Source organism: Chrysochloris asiatica, unplaced genomic scaffold, assembly GCF_000296735.1.
Source record: "Chrysochloris asiatica unplaced genomic scaffold, ChrAsi1.0 scaffold00422, whole genome shotgun sequence".
Taxonomy (NCBI): Eukaryota; Metazoa; Chordata; class Mammalia; order Afrosoricida; family Chrysochloridae; genus Chrysochloris; species Chrysochloris asiatica.
In genome coordinates, this window is record NW_006408940.1 from 1,182,218 (window position 1) to 1,199,659 (window position 17,442).

The following is a 17,442-nucleotide window of genomic DNA, read 5'->3' on the forward strand; positions in this document are numbered from 1 at the left end:
ACTGATGGTATATGGAGGGGATTATAATCAATGTAATGAAACAAGTTATATGAATTGTTGAATGTGAAACTGATGATGAGTCCTGTAAACTTTCACTCAATCCATAATAAAAACATTAAAAAAAAATGCATCTTGAAAAAAAAAGAACGAAATATTGCCTATTCCTGAGCCATCCTCACAATTAGTGTTATGTTTGAGCCCATTATTGCAGCCACTGTGTCAGTCCATTTTACTGAGCATCTTCCTCTTTTTTGCCTATCCTCTATTTATGAAGCATGATGTGTCCTTTTCCAAGAACTGGTTCCTTATGAGAGCATGTTCAAAGTATGACAGATGAAGTCTCACCATCCGCATTTCTAAAGAGCATTTTGACTGTACTTCCTCTAAGAAAGAGTTGTTAGTTCTTTTGGAAGTCATGCCGATGATACAACCTTGCTTACTGAAAGTGAAGAGGACTTGAAACATTTACTGATGAAGATCAAAGAGCACAGCCTTCGGTATGGATTGCATTTCACTTTAGAACTCAAGGTAATATCATTACACTTTCACACTTTAAAAAGGTCTTTTGCAACAGATTTGCCTAATACAATGTTGTTTGATTTCTTGAGTGCTACTTTCACGAGTATTGATTTTGGATCCAAAAAAATGAAATCTTTGACAATATGTATCTTTTCTCCATTTATCATAATGTTATTTATTGATCCAGTTATGAGAATTTTCATTTTCTTTTACATTGAGGTTATAGTCTTTGTTCTTTATCACTAAATATATCAAGTCCTCTTAGTGTCCAGCAAGCAAGTTGTTATAAGTAATATCTTGATGCCACAATCTTCTTCATAAATTCAGCTTCTGGGATTATTTGCTCAGCATACAAATTGAATAAATATGGCGAAAGTATACAACACACATTTGCTGAATTTAAACCAAGCAGTATTCCCTTGCTCTGTTCGAATGACTGTCTCTTGGTCTAAGTACAAGTCTTGCATGAGCACAATTAAATGTCCTGGAATTCCCGTTCTTTGCAATGTTATTCATCGTTTGCTGTGATCCACACAGCTGAATGCCTTTGCATAGTCAATAAAGCACAAGTAAACATCTTTCTGTTGTTCTCTGCTTTCAGTAAAGATTCATCTGATGTCAGAAATGATATCCCTCATTCCACTCCCTGTTCTGAACTGAATTTGCATTAATGGAAACTTTCTTTAGATGTCCTGGTAAGGCATTATGAGCTAAAATGACAGACTGAAAAGCCGTTTGAACTGCAAGGTTGGTGGTTCAAGCTCACCAGCTGCTCCTTGGAAACCCTATACAGGATTGGTAGCTCGGAATCGACTCAATGGCACTTAACAACAAGAAGTCTATGGATGTGCTGCTGCAACCAGTTTTGAATTATCCTCTGAAAAATTTTACTTGCATATAATAGTAATGTAACTGTTTGTTAATTTCTGCATTTTACTGGGTCACCTTTTTTTGGAATGGGCACATATATGGATCTCTTCTAATCACTTGGCAAGTAGCTGTCTTCCAAATTTGGGGGCATAGATGAGTGAGTGCATCCAGTGATTCATTAGTTTGTTGAAACAATTCAATCAGTACTCCATTGGTTCCTGGAGTCTTGTTTTTTTGCCAGTGCCTTCAGTGCAACTTGACTATCTTCTCTCAGAATCATTGGTTTTTGATCATATGCTACCTCTTGAAATGTTTGAACATCAGTTGATTCTTTTTGAACATCAGTTGACTGTGTATTCTTTTCATAATCTTTTGATATATTTTGCATCATTTAATATTTTGTTGTTAAGTGCTGTCAAGTGGATTTTGACTAGTAGCAACCCTATATAGGGTTTCCAAGGAGGAGATGTTGGGTTTGAACTACCAAGCTTTCAGTTAGCAGCCCATTGCTTATCCTACAGCAGCACACCAGGACTCCTGGCTTGATTTTTTTTTTTTTTTTTTTCTGTTCTTTCAGTTTGAGAAGTTCTTCCCTTTTGATTTTCAAACTCCAGGTTTTTGCATGTTTCATTATAATACTTTATGTTCTCAAGCTTCCCCTTAGAATTTTCTGGCCAGCTCTTTTACTTCATCATTTCTCCCAGTAGTTTTTGCTTCTCTACATTCAAGAGCAGGTTTCAGAGTCTCTGTGACATGTATTTTATTAGTTTTTTTTTTTTTAACTTTCCTGTCTTTTTAATGAAATTTTGCTTTCCTCATGTATGATATTCTTGATGTCATCTCACAACAACTCTGGTCATTAGTGTCAAATGCATTAAATATCTTCTTCAAACGGTTTCTAAATTCAGATGGGATATATTCAATGTCATATTTTGGTTCTAATGGATTTGTCTTAATTTTCTGTTGATTCAATCTGAACTTGCATTTGAGTAATTGATGATTTGTTCCACAGTTGGCGCCTGACCTTGTCTTGGCTAATGATATAGAGCTTCTTCATCCTCTCTTCCCATATATATAGACATTTTGATTCCTGTGTATTCCATCGATGAGGTCCATGTGTATTGACACTGTTTGTGTTGTTGAAAATAAACAGTATTTGCAATGAATGTCATTGTTATTGCAATGACATGTAATGCAATCTCCAGTGTCATTTCTATCACCGAGGCCATATTTTTCCAACTACTGATCCTCTCTCTTTGTTTCCAAATTTTGTATTCCAATATCCTCAAAACCCTATACAGGGACGCTATGGGTCAGATTCGACTCAATGACACTTAACAACAACACCAACCAGTAATTATAAATGTATCTTGATGATATGTTTGGTCAATTTAGGTCTAAAGAAGTTGATAAAATTCTTCCACTTCATCACCTTTAAATTTACTGGTTGGTGTGTAAATTTAAATAATAGTTATGTTAACTAGTCTTCTTTGTAGGTGTATGGATATTGTCTTAACACAAACAGCATTGCACTTCAAACTAGATCTTGAAATGTTTTCTGTGTTTTGTTTTGTTATATTTTATGATGAATACAATGCCATTTCTCCTCAATTTGTCATTCATAACATACTAAACCATATGATTATCACATTCAGAATGGCCAGTACCAGTCTGTTTCACCTCACTAATGCAGACTCATTTGTCAGTTTGTCATACTGTGGTGGCTTACATGTTGATATAATGTTAGAAGGTATGCTTAAAATAATGCATGGTCACCCATGTTGAACAGGTTTCAGTGAAGTTTCCATACTAAAACAGACTAGGAAGAAGGAGGTGATCATTCTTAAAAGGTCATCATTGTTGTTATTAGGTGCCTTGGACTTGACTGCACTTAAAACAGCAACAATGGTCTTCCTTATCCTTTGACCCACTTTTACATGCATATAAGGTGAATGAAAATATCATGGCTTAGGTCAGAGGCATCTTAAAACTCAAGATAACATCTTTGTACTCTAAAACTTTAAAGAGGTCTTTTGCAGAAGATTTGCCTAATTCATTTGATTTCTTTACTGCTGCTTCCATGAGTGTTGATGGTGGATCCAAACAAAATGAAGTCATTGACAACTTCAATCTTTTCTCCATTTATCAGTGTTACTATTTATTAGGATGTTCATTTTCTTTACATTGAGGTATAATCCATACTGAAAGCTGTGGTCTTTGATCATCAGTAAGTGCTTCAAGTCTTTTTGCTTCCAGCAAGCAAGATTGCACCATCTGCATATCACAGGTTGTTAATGAGTCTTCTTATAATTCTGATGCCACCTTCTTATTCATATAATCCAGCTTCTTGTGTTATTTGCTCAGCATACAGGTTGAATAAGTATAGTGAAAGGATACACCAGCTCTGGTGCACAGGTTTCCTGATTTCAAACCATTCAGTATCCCTTTGTTCTGTTTGAATGACTGCCTCTTGGGCTATGTATAGGTTCCTCATGAGCACAATGAAGTGTTCTGGAATGTCCAGTCTGCGCAATGTTAGCCATAGTTTGTTGTAATCTACACAGTTGAATGCCTTTACATAGTCAGTAGAGCAGAGGTAAACATCTTTCTAGTATTCTCTGCTTCCAGCCAAGATCCATCTGACATCAACACTGATATCCCTCATTCCGTATCCTCTTCTGATTCTGGGTTGAATTTCTGGCAGCTTTCTATGTACTGCTGCAACCACTTTTGAATTATCTTCAGCAGCGTTTTACTTGCATGTAATATTAATTATATTATTCAATGATTTCCACATTCTGTTGGATCACCTTTCTTTGGAATGCACACAATTACGGATCTTTTCAAATCTGTTGACCAGGTGTCTGTCTTCCAAGTTTTTTTGGCATAAATGAGTTATCACCTCCAGCATTTCATTAATTTGTTTAAATATTTCAATATGTATGCCATCAATTCCTGGAGCCTTGTTTATTACCAATATTTTTGGTATATCTTGGACTTCTTTCATTATCATTGGTTCATAATCAAATATTACTCCTTGAAATGTTTGAACATCAACCAATTCTTTTTAATACAGTGACTGTATTCTTTTTGTCTTCTTTTGATGCTTCCTGTCTCATTCAATATTTTGCCTATAGAATCCTTCAATATTATAAGTCTGAAAGGTTAGTCACTGAAAACCATATGAAGAGACGACAAATACTGTCTGATATAATGCCAAAAGATGAGCCCATCAGGTTGAAAGGCATTCAAAACACCACTGGGGAGGAGCTGCCTCGTCAAAATAGAATTTACCTTAATGTTATGGGTGGAATAAAGCTTTTGGGTCCTTCACTTGCTGCTGAGGCACAACTCAGAGGAAGCAGCTGCAAATATCTGTTAGTAATTGGAACATAAAATTACGAAGTATAAATCTAAGAAAATTGGAAGCCTGTAGTGGTATGTTGTTCTTGTTAAGTGCAGTCGACTCATATCAACCCTGTATAGGGTTTCCAAGGAGCAACTGGGAGGTTTGAACCACTGACCTTGTGGTTAGCATCCCATTACTTATCCTACAATGCAACACTAGGACTCCATAGTTGTGTTATTGTTGTTAAGTATCGTCAAGTTGGTTCCGACCCATAGCAACACTGTATAGGGTTTTCGAGGAGCAGCTGGTGAGGTTGAATTGCTGACCTGGCAGTTCAAACTGACTTTGTAGTCTAGCACGTTAGCCAGCAGTGCCACATCAGGACTTCCTATAGTGGTGTAGTATAGGGCATGTGAGGCCTCCTACTTTATTCTTCTCTTTAAACATTGTTTTTAACTACTTGGGATCTCTGTCTTTCTATATACAGTTGAAAATTGGTTTCTCAATTTCTAGAAAGAAGGCTGTTGGAATTTTGAGTTGACTCTATAAATAGCTTTGGGCAGTACTGACGTCTTAACAATAATAAGCCTTTCAATTCATGAACATGGAATATCCATTTTCCATTTATTTACATCTTTAACTTTTTTATGCAATGTTTTATAGTTTTCATTATATGAGTCCCTTGTGTCCCTAGTTAGATTTACTCCTAGGTATTTTATTATCTAAGATATTATTGTAAATGGAATTGTTTCCCTAATTTTCATTTCAGGTTTATAATTGCTAGTATATAGAAACCTAACTGATTTTTGTTTGTAGATTTGTACCTTGCAACTTTACTGAATTCTTCTATTAGAGATATAAGCTTTTTTTGTAGAGTCTTTGTGGCTTTATATATATAGGATCATATCATCTATGAATAGAGATAATTTTACTTCTCATTTCCAATCTGGATGGAGTAAAGCCTTTTTTACTTATGCTATTGCTCAAGATAGGACTTCTAATACAACAGTGTATAGAAGTAATGAGAGTGGACACGTTTGTCTTGTTCCTGGTCTCAAGGGAAATCTCTCAGGCTTTCTTCATTTCATATAATGTTGGTTGTTGGCTTTTCATATATGCTGTGAAGGATATTGAGGAATTTCCCCCTTTTTCATCATGAAAGTGTGTTGGATTTTGTTGCATACTTTTACTTATACGTCAGTGTTTTGTACTGTGGTTCTTTGCATGTTGATTTGATACTGTAAGTTGTGTCATAGTAATTTAAAATGCCACCAGGGTTACCCATGGTAGAAAGATTTCATCAGAGCTTCCAGACTAAGATAGACAAGAAAGAAGGAGAAGGAGACTACTTCTAATTATTAGCCACTGAAAACCTTATGAATAGCAGCAGAACATTGTCAGATATAGTACCAGAAGATGAAGCATGAATAGCACCAGAACACTGTCACATTTAGTACCAGCAGATGAGCTCTTCCAATAAAGGAAAAATAAAACTGCTTCCTCAGAGCAGAGTTGACACAAATGAAGTAACGTTTCTGGGATCTTCATTTGCTGATAGGGCAAAACTCAAAATGAGAAGAAACAGCTGCAAACATCCATTAATAACCAGAACATGGAATGTATGAAGTATGGACCTAAGAAAATTGGAAATTGTCAAAAATGAAATGGAACACATAAATATCAATATCCTAGACATTAATATCTGTACATAGACCAAGAGGCAGTTGTTCAAACAAAACATGGAAACACTGTACAGTTTAAAGTTAAGAAAGGTGTGCGAAAGGATTGTATTCTTTTACCATACTTATTTAACCTGTATTCTGAACAAATAATACAAGAACCTGGCTTATATGAAGAAAAACATGGCATCAGAATTGGAGGAATACTCATTAACAACCTGCAATATGCAGATGATAAAACCTTGCTTGCTGAAAGTGAAGAAGACTTAAAATATTTACTGATGAAGATCAAAGAACACAGCCTTTGGTATGGATTGCATCTCAATGTAAAGAAAACAAAAATCCTCACCAGTAGACCAATAAACAACATTCTTATCAATGGAGGAAAGAATGAAGTTGTCAAGGACTTCATTCTTCTTGGATCAACAATCAACACTCATGGAAGGAGCATTCAAGAACTCAAATGACGACCTATTGCATTAGGCAAATCTGCTGCACAAGACCTTTTTAAAGTGTTGAAGAGTAAAGATGTCAGCTTGAAGACTAAGTACACCTGACCCAAGCCATGGTATTTTCAGTAACCTCATATGCATGCGAAAGCTGGACAATGCATAAGGAAGACCATAGAAGAAATGATGCTTTGGAGTTATGGTGTTGGAGGAGAATACTGAAAGTGCCAAAAGCACTAATAGATCCGTTTTGGCAGCCAGAATGCTCCTTGAAGGCCAGGATGGCCAAACTTCATCTCTCATACTTTGGACATATTGTCAGGAGGGACCAGTCTCTGGAGAAGGATATCATGTTTGGTATGGTGGAGGTTTCAGAGAAAAAGAGGAAGACCCCCAAAGAGATGAATTGGCAAAGTTGCAGCATCAATGGACTCAAGTGTGGCAAGAATAGTGAGGTTGGCCCAGGATCGGGCATTATTTCATTCTGCTGTGCATAATGTTGCTATGAGTTGGTACCTACTCGATGGCACCTAACAACAATCACAAGGCATTAATAAGTTGAAATAGACTGTTATTGGCTATTTTGAATTAAAAAAAAAAAAAAAACATGGTTTAGTATGCTAGGAACAACAAATTCAAGAGGAATGGTATAGCATTGTTCCTCAAGAAAACATTTCAAGATGTATCTTGAAGTACAGTGCTGTCTGTGATAAGATAATATCCATACACCTACAAGGAAGACCAGTTAATACCATTACTATTCAAATTTACACACCAATCGCTAAGGTCAGTGATAATGAAATTGAAGAATTCTACCAGCTTCTTCAGTCTGAAGTTGATCAAGCATAGAATCAATATGTATTGATAATTAATGGTGATTGAAATGTGAAGGTTGGGGAAAAAAGAGGAAGGATCAGTAGTTAGAAAATATGGCCTTGGTGATAGATATGATTTCTGGATATCACATGATAGAAATTTGCAAGAACAATGACTTCTTCATTGCAAATACCTTTTTCAAACAATATAAAATATGACTATACACATGGACATCACCAGACGGAATACACAGGAATCAAACTGATTACATTTGTGTGAAGAGATGGTGGAAAAACTCAATATCATCATCCAAAACCAGACCAGGGCCAACTGTAGATCATCAATTGCTCATATGCAAGTTCAGACTAAAGCTGAAGAAAATTTAACCAAGTCCACATGTGCCAAAATATAACCTAGAATATCTCCCATCTAAATTTAGAGACCATCTCAAGAACGGATTTTATGCATTAGACACTAATGACCAAAGACCAGAAGAGTTGTAGGATAACATCAATAGCATCATACAGGAAGAAAGCAAAAAAAAAAAATTTAAAAGACAGGAAAAAATAAAAGGCCAAAATGGATGTCAGAATAGACTCTGAAACTTGCTCTGCAGCATAGCAATGCTACCACACTGGAATAAATGAGGATGTAAGGAAGCTGAAAAGAAAAATTCAAAAGTTAGTTCAGAAAACAAAGTTGAATATCACATTAAAATGTTCACAGACCTAGAATTAGAAAACCAAAAGGGAAGAACATGCTCAACATTTCTCAAGTTGAAATAACTGAAGAAAAAACTCAACCCTTGACTTGTAATATTGAAGGATTCTACAGACAAAATATTGAATGATGCAGAAAGCATCAAAAGAAAATGGAAAAGTCACTGTACCTAAAAGAAATAGTTGATGTTTCACCATTTCAAGAGTTAGCATATGATAAAGAACCAATGGTACTGAAGGAAGAAGTCCAAGCTGCACTGAAGTATTGGCAAAAAATAAGGCTCCAGGAATTGGTTTTAAAAAACGGGGTCGGGATGGGGAGGGGGCTGGGGGAAGGTAGAGGGAGGTTATGGTAGAGCACAGGGTAGGGGGGCACAAACATCATAGTTTGAGTATTGAGGAGGACAACACACAAGTAGGGGAAGAGTGTGGAAGAACAAGGTAGATAGGGGAACAATGAGACAGGTTTGCATGGGCTAAATGAGACAGAGGTAAACAGAGATGCATGCTCAACCTTGGAACAACAGGGCTCTGTGATACAGGGATCAAGGCATAGTTTGAAGAGGGAAAATAATACTAAGATGATTGACTGTCTTATGAATATTGGTTTCCCATCCCTACTATTGTAAAATAGACACTTGAGTAGAATAGAAAGGAATGTCAGGAAACATGATTGCAGAAAACTTGTAAGCCTGTTTTCAGCCTGTAACTTACTGGAATACCTAAAAGGGGTTCTAGAACTTGCCCAATACCTCAGTCTGCAAACAAACTGCCTGCCCAAAGTCACTCAGTTTTATTTACCCCATGGGCTGGGAAACTCACTGCTCTTTTTGATGCTTTGGCTTTTTGTTCTGCTACTGCTGCTCCTCAGCCACTCTTCCGGTGTCACAGCTTTCTCTCTGTGGGTCGAGGAGGTTCAATGCACAGGGATCTCAGGGCCCAAAGAGCGAGCTCCACTCCTGACTCTTGTTTGATGGTAGTGAGACCCAGCCCTTCCTGCTTCTGAGATAGTTCTTTTTCTACCCATGTTAGAGTTCTACGTTTTCACAATCAATCTTATTAATAGTCCCTCACAACTGAATCATATAATCCATCAGCATTTTCCTTTGCCTTCAAGGAAATGCAGTTTAGTGGATGTTACAAAGACTATGACTAGAGGAGACATTTGAATTAGTTCACTGCACAGCAATTTCTGCTGTATTGCTTTGTACTTGTGGGGCAGGATTGAGTGATGATTTGTTCACACTGATAGTTTGTCAGAATTTCCAAAGAAACTCTAATATTATTTTTGAGCATTTAAATTTAGTTTTTAATAGCCACAAATGACTAGTGGCTACTATACTATAAAGTGCTACTTTAGAAAAAAACATAAAGGACAGCTTTGTGATTTTGGAGTGGCAAGACTATAAACAAGACATGCTACTTGTATACCATAGGTCAGGAAGCAGGCTGAAGACTTCTCTCAGCTTACAGGATTGAGGGGCTGGTGAGTCAAAAATCTATAGGTCAGGCAGAAGACCAGAGACTTCTGCAGGCTTACATTCCAGGAGCCTATCAGTTAAGGATTGTGTGTTGCGATGATGCTAAACAGCAGCGTTTCCAGACTAAGAATGGAAAGAAATGCTTTGTAATCTACTGAAAATTCGCCGGTAAAATCCCTATGGATCACAATGGCTCAATTGACACTGAATCATGAGGATGGTGCAAGATTGGACAACATTTAATTTCATTGTACATGGAATCTCCATGAGTCTGGGACTGACTTGATAGTAGCTAACAACAACAAAAACTATGTTAGGATTAAATTGATAAATTGCACCCTGTAATCCTGTTCTCCACTCCCCCGAGACTACCCTTTCCTGATTTAGCCTGTTGAGGTAAAATCCTGGGTTCTCCTTGTGTTTCTGTAGAACTGAGGACTCCGCATGCCTGATTAGCCTGGCCTGTACACAAAACAAGACTTTGGCAGTGCAGTGAGACAGGCTAGCAGCTGGAGCATGCAGAGACTGTGGAGCAGCCCCACTTAACAGGCTTGGAGAGGTCCAAGGAAGGCCTAGACCCACAGGAGGGTATCAGCAGACAAAGCCCCTTAAATCTTGGAGTCTCCTGAGTGGACCAGCAAGTGGGTGTGCAAAGGGTTGATGATGCCAATCAAGGGACGCTACTTCCTCAATGAGGGTGAAGAGAGCCCAGGCCAGGATGCACTCTTTGAGAAGTACAGTCTTACCAACCAACATGGGCCACTACTGTTAATACTCCTGTTCATAGCTACCATGGTCTGCATTGCCCTCATCACCATCACCCTCATCACTGAGGTAAGTGAGGGCACTGGATGGGCAGTATGGGATGGGCAAGGTCCTTCTCCAATCCCAGCTCTGACACTCTGTACTTGACTTTGGACAAGTCCTTATTCTCTATATAAACTGGTAGAAGACAGGATTTTTATTTTCTGTTTTGAAGTCTGAAGTGGTTAAATAAATCACGCTACTTTTGCCTCACAATAAAATTAGGTTTTATTAAAGACCTAGGCCAGGGATAGCCTTTGTATGCCTGCACCATAGCAGACATCATTAATTGATTCCAGCATCTCTTAGTGCAATTATTCAGGCATTCCTTCCATTGTCATCTCTGATATAGACTTGCCTTGCTAAAGCCACTAGCTTACGAGAGGCCACTGAGTACTTGAAAAGTTGCTATTACGACTGAGGAACTGTGTTTTTTAATTTTATTTAATTATAAATTTAGTGGCTACTGTAACAGACATCAGAATTCTAGAAGAAAACACAGGAGGCTTTCTGGTGTTTTAATAGTTGATGTTTGTAAAGTAGCCAGTACACAGTAGGTGCTCTGTCAATGTCATCTGTATCTAAATAGTTGCTGGGAACACGGTCACTCCATACAAGAAGCACTGAGCTGTGAACAACAAGATTGGTGGTTTGAGCCCACAAGCCGCTTGGCAGGAGAAAGATGAGGCTTTCTGCTCTTAGAAAGATTTCAGGCTTCTGAAACCCTAAACAGAGTTGCTATGAGTCAGAACCAACTTGATGGCACTTAAAAACAATAACCAACCAGTCACTATTGAGTTGATTCTAACTGCATAGCAACCCATGTTTGGTAGAGTAGAGCTAGGATTTTTTGTTTGTTTGTTTGTTTTTTTAATGTTTTATTGTGAATTATATGATAGTTTACATGGGAGAACATTAGTTTTACATTCATTCTATCATATATAGTTCCATTGCCATGGTTACAATCCCCTCCGTGCATCAATCAACAAACCCTGCAAGCCTGCCCCTACACTACCAACACCCCCACCCCCACCCCCATTCTTCAGCACACAGTTGCTCTCCCTCTCTGGATCTAAAGTCCCCAGCTGCTCCATTGCTCCATGTCATCAACTCTGCCTCCATCTCAGGCATCACTGCTTCTCTGGGTAGGGAGGGTCCCACTCTCTGCTCTTCTCCTTTGATGGTGCTAGGGAACTCCGCTCCTAGACTGGAAAGTTAATAACTCCCTTCCTTGCTATAAAAGTCTACCTTTTACATTTCCAACCCTTACAATCAGTCCTGATAACAATTATTCACTATTGTTTCACAAGAGACCCATCTGCATTTCATCAGCTCCGCCTAGACAGATTGGCTAGTACTCACTGGAGATTCTGCCTTCCTCCAGGACCCTGACTCTAGGATCCCTCTTGAAAGCTTGCCAGCCAGTCACATCTTGCCTTTGTAGCCACCACCCCCACAATTTGGGTAGCCAGTGTCCAAATTGCCCATCCCTGTCTACTCTGTGTGTGGAGGAGGTGGGAATGATTCTTGCTGTGAGGATTTGTTCCCTCTTTTGAGCTAATGCATCCAAAGGTGTAGGTCAAGTTCATCAAATTGTATCAGATTACTCTTTTTTTCCTCTTCTTTCTTCTTCTGGTTAAGCTCTGATCATCCAGTCATTGAAGTCAGGTCAAGTGAGTATTATCTGCAAGTGTGGGTGTTCTTGTGCATATGCCCTCTCTTTTTATCAGCTGCACGCTTCACTCTCCACATTGTAGGGCTTAGCTCGACACTTCGTTGCTGTTTTTCCCTCACTTCCCCTTATCGGTGAGGAGCGTGGTCACCAATCAGAGCGTGTATTCCCATTGAGTCTTATTCTTGGAAGGGGGTTTGCACTGAGGAGACCCAATCACTTGCCTTAATGTTTCCTGGGCAAGCAACTTGTTTGTTCTTGTAGTAACAGTCCTTCTGCCTCTATTGTTTTGTATTTTTCCTGTAGGTCTTACTTTCAAGAAGTATCTTCTGTTCTTTTAGCCGCTCCAGGCTAGTCTGCTCGTCCTTTCAAGTGGAAATTTCCCATCTCTGGAGATTTGGATGTAGTTCAGGCTTCCACCTATAGTCTTATGTATTGCAGAGGCTCCACAGGAAGCCTCCTTCACTGGGCACGTTGTAGCCCCAGTTTAGGTATTCCAATCAGTTACAGGCAGAAGACGGACTTACAAGCTTTCTATGGTGATGCTTCTGGCTATTCCTTTCTCTCCCCCTCCAGTGTCTATTTTATAATATAATGCAAGGAAAACCAAGATTCAAAAGACAGCCAAGCATCTTAACATTATTCCCCACTTTTCCGCATTCCAAACATGTCTCAATCTGTGTATCCCAAACCTGTAGTTCCAAGGTTGTGCATACATCATTCTTTACCTCTGTCCTACTTAGCCCATTCAAACCTGCCTAATTGTTCTCCCATCTGCTTTGTTCTTCCATTCCCCTCTATCTTCTTGTATATTGCTCCCCTCCCTAGCACCCAAACTTTCCTGTGTCTAATCCCTGCCCTGTGCTCCACCTTCCCCTCCCTCCCCTCACCCACCCTCAACATCCCAGCAATCAATAAAGAATTTCCCCACCTACCTTTAGTATGGGTTCTTTTTCTTAATCTTTTACAGTAGTGGTCCTATGCAGTATTTCTCTTTTTGTGACTGCCTAATTTCACTCAACATAATGTCTTCAAGATCCATCCATGTTATGCGGTGGCTTGCCGCTTCCTTGTTATTCTTCAAGGTAGCATAATATTCCATTGTGTGTATGTACCACAGCTTGTTTATCCACTCTTCAGTTGATGGGCACTTTGGCTGTCTCCATCTTTTTGCTATTGTAAATAGTGCTGCTATGTTCATTGGTGTGCATCTATCTTCTTGTGTTGTGGCTCGTATTTCTTGTGGGTAAATACCAAGTAGAGGAATTGCTGGATCATAAAGTATTTCTATTTTCAACCTTCTGAGGAAGCGCCATCTTGCTTTCCAAAAAGGTCGGACCATTTTGCAATCCCACCAGCAATGCAGGAGTGTCCCAGTCTCTCCACATCCCTGCCAGCATTTATTGTCCTCTACATTTTTTATCTTTGCTGTTATTGTTGGTGTGAGATGATAGCTCATTGTTGTTTTGCATCTCTCTAATGGTTAGTGATCATGAACATGTCTTCATATGTTTGTTGACTGCCCGGATCTCTTCCTTATTGAAGTGTCTGTTCATGTCCTGTGCCCACTTTTTAATTGTGTTATTTGTCTTTTTCTTGTAGAGGTGTTGTAGTTTCCTGTATATTTTAGAGATGAGTCTCTTGTCTGATGTGTCATTGCAAAATATTTTTTCCCATTCTGTGGGTTCCCTTTTTACTCTTCTGGTGAAGTCTTTTGAGTCTTTTGATGCACATAAATTTTTAATTTTTAGTATGTCCCACTCATCTATTTTATCTACTTTTGTTTGTGTGGATTTCAAAAAGTTTTGTAGTCTGTGTATTCCCAGAATTAGTGCCCTCACATTTGTCCCAATTTTTTCATTGATGACCTTCATAATTCTGGGATTCACATTTAGGTCCTTAATCCATGTTGAGTTGGTTTTTGTACAAGGTCTGAGGTGAAGGTCTTGTTTCAGTCTTTTGCATATCATTTTCCAGTCCTGCCAGAACCATCTGTTGAAGATACTATCACCTCCTCATGCGATATATTTAGGTGTTTTGTCAAAAATCACTTGGCTGTATGTAGATGCGTTAATTTCCGGATTCTCGGTCTATGTACCTTTCATTGTACCAGTACCAAGCTGTTTTGACCACTGTAGCCGTGTAGTAAATTTTGAAGTCGGGAAGTGACAGGCATCCCACCTTATTCTTATTCTTAATCAGTGCTTTGCTTATCCTGGGTCTCTTTCCTTTCCATATAAACTTTGTAATTGTTTTTTCCATCTCTTTGAAGAATGTCATTGGAATCTGGATTGGGATCGCATTATATGTGTAAATTGCTTTGGGCAGCATTGACACTTTCACAATGTTAAGTCTTCCTATCCAGGAGCATGGTACATTCTTCCATTTTTGTAAATCTCTTTTGGTTTCTTGTAGTAGTGTTTTGTAGTTTTCTTTGTATAAGTCCTTTGTTTCTCTGGTTACATTTATTCCTAGATATTTCATCCTTTGGGTGGCTATTGTAAATGGTATTCCTTTCCTAATGTCCTTTTCAATGCTGTCGTTTTTGGTCTAGAGGAATCCAACTGATTTTTGTATGTTGGTCTTATACCCTGCCACTTTGCTGAATCTTGCAATGAGGTCTAGTAGCTTTTTTACTGAGTCTTTGGAGTTTTCTACATTGAGGATCATATCGTCTGCAAATAGGGAGAGTTTGACTTCCTCTTTGCCAATTTGGATGCCTTTAATTTCCCAGTCTTGCCGTATAACTCTTGCTAAGACTTCCAGCACAATATTGAATAGGAGTGGTGGCAAAGGGCATCCTTGTTTGGTTCCTGTTCACAGAGGGAAGGCTTTCAGTTTCTCTCCATTGAGAGTAATGTCGGCTGTTGGTTTTGTATATATGCTCTTTATTATGTTGAGGAATTTCCCTTCAATTCTTAATTTGTTGAGTGTTTTTATCAGGAAAGGATGTTGGATTTTGTCAAATGCCTTTTCTGCATCAATCGATATGATCATGTGGTTCTTTTCTTTTTTCTTATTTGTATGGTGGATAACGTTGATCATTTTTCTAATGTTGAACCATCCTTACATCCCTGATAGGAATCCCACTTGATCATGATGTATTATCTTTTTCATGTGTTGCTGGATTCTGTTGGCTAGGATTTTGTTGAGAATTTTTGCATCTATGTTCATGAGGGATATTGGTCTGTAATTTTCTTTCTTAGTGATGTCCTTCCCTGGTTTTGGTATGAGTGTTATGCTTGTTTCATAAAATGCATAAGGAAGTTTTCCATCCTCCTCTATCTTCTGAAATAGTTTGAGTAGAATTGGTGACAGATCTTCCCTGAATGTTTGGTAGAATTCACCAGTGAAGCCTTCTGGGCTTGGACTCTTTTTGGTTGGGAGAGCTAGGGTTTTTGATGGCTCATTTTTTTTTTTTTTTTTTGAATTAGAAAACCAGGCCTTTCTTCTAAGACTCTTTTTGGGTAGACGTGAACCTCCACTAGCACATTAATCAGTTCCACTACCTAGGGACTCAAAAAAATCCAGTTGCCAGCAAGGTGACTGACTCATGGCAGCCACATCTTTGTCATAGTAGATCTGTACTCCATAGGGCTTTCAATGACTGATTTTTCAACAGTAGATTCCCAGGCCTGTCTTCTGAGATTTTAGACTCAAGCCATCACCCAGGGACTTCTGTGGATATAAACTGCAGGGCATTTGTTTCATCTTTCAACAAATAGCTATTGAGTGTCTTCTTTCTGCAAGGCACCCAGACCAGGACTTGACAAAACCAGGACCTGCTGTCACTTGTCACACCTTTGTACCTTTGCTCAACCCCCTCCCCATCTGGAATACCTTTTCTCATCATTCCCTCACAAACCTCAGTTCATTCTTTAAGAGCCAGAAATAATGTCTCCCTATCACCAAACAAAGATTTGGAGGTCTGGAAGAACCTGATGGTGGCAGGAGCCCAACTTCACCCACATGGAGGGTGCCTGCTGCGATGTTGGCCAAGGTTGCTCTCTGTGGGTGAGCTGTGGCATGTGTGTGTGTTTCTTTCCCATCCAGGTACCCTCCGAACATAAGACTGTCCTGGGAACAGCATTTGTAATGCTTGTCATGTTTGCTGCTCTGTACCTGCTGGTGTTTGTCGACTGCCTCGTGCGGAGGGGGCTCAGGGTTTTGGCACTGCTCATCTGGGCTTGCCTCATGACACTGGGCTATGTGCTGCTATTTGATTCATGGATGGACTTTTCATGGAAGCAGGTAATGAGATGAGGTCCTGCGTATTCCTGTCCCTATGTCTGGAGGCCAGGTGCACAAGGGACAGCTGTCACTCTTGCTGGGCATTAGGTCCCTTCTGGTTTGCTGGGAAAGGCCCTGCCCACTCTCCGTTGCTATAGTTTAAGACTTTGTACAGAGCTCTGATATTTTGTTCTTAGTGGTCTGTGCTGATAGTTGTGGTTGTTAAGTGTCTTTGAGTCTGTTCGATTCATAGTAACTCTGTATAGGGTTCCAAGGACTGGCTGGTGAATTTGAACCACGAACCTTGTGATTCAGACTGACTGTATGAGTTGTTGCTGTTATGTGCCAAAATGATCCTGTATAGGGTTTCTAAGGAACAGCTAATGGGTGTCAACTGCTGACCTTGTGGTTTACAGTCTAGTGCTGATTCTACAGTGCCACACCAGAAGTGTCCTGAAAGGGGAAAGGTGAATGTCTGACCATGGTGTTTCTGTATAGCCCCTTCTATCAGTCATTGAGTTAATTCATACTCATAACAACCTTACAGGACAGAGTAGAAGTGCTCTTACACTCAGTTGATGGTCAATGACAAAAGCCCAAACTCAAAGCAAAAAGGCCAAATAGACTTATGCATCAGAAAAGGCTGAGAGGACAGTACTGGTGTTCCAACTGGACGGCCAGAGCTGATCTCTTACCCTGTCTTTGGCCTTGCTTTCCTCTGTAGTTTGTCCCCATGCTGATTGGCCAAGGTGGGGGTGGAGATGTCAGTAAGCAATTACAGGCTGCCCATCCATCAGCTTAGTCACCCCCACAGAGAGAGACAGCCTTTATCCAACCCAAAACAGCCCCAGCAA

General features: G+C 39.2%; 1 protein-coding gene across 1 annotated transcript in view; it reads left to right on the top strand.

Annotated features, from left to right (window-relative positions):
- The first annotated feature begins 10,536 nt into the window (after positions 1-10,536).
- LOC102833252 (adenylate cyclase type 7-like) overlaps positions 10,537-17,442 on the top strand; it is a 38,084-nt gene continuing 31,178 nt past the window's right edge. Inside the window, 2 exon segments of the mRNA XM_006876864.1 lie at positions 10,537-10,716; positions 16,412-16,609. Of these exon segments, the coding sequence (XP_006876926.1) occupies positions 10,543-10,716; positions 16,412-16,609 (372 nt within the window). The 5' untranslated portion in view covers positions 10,537-10,542.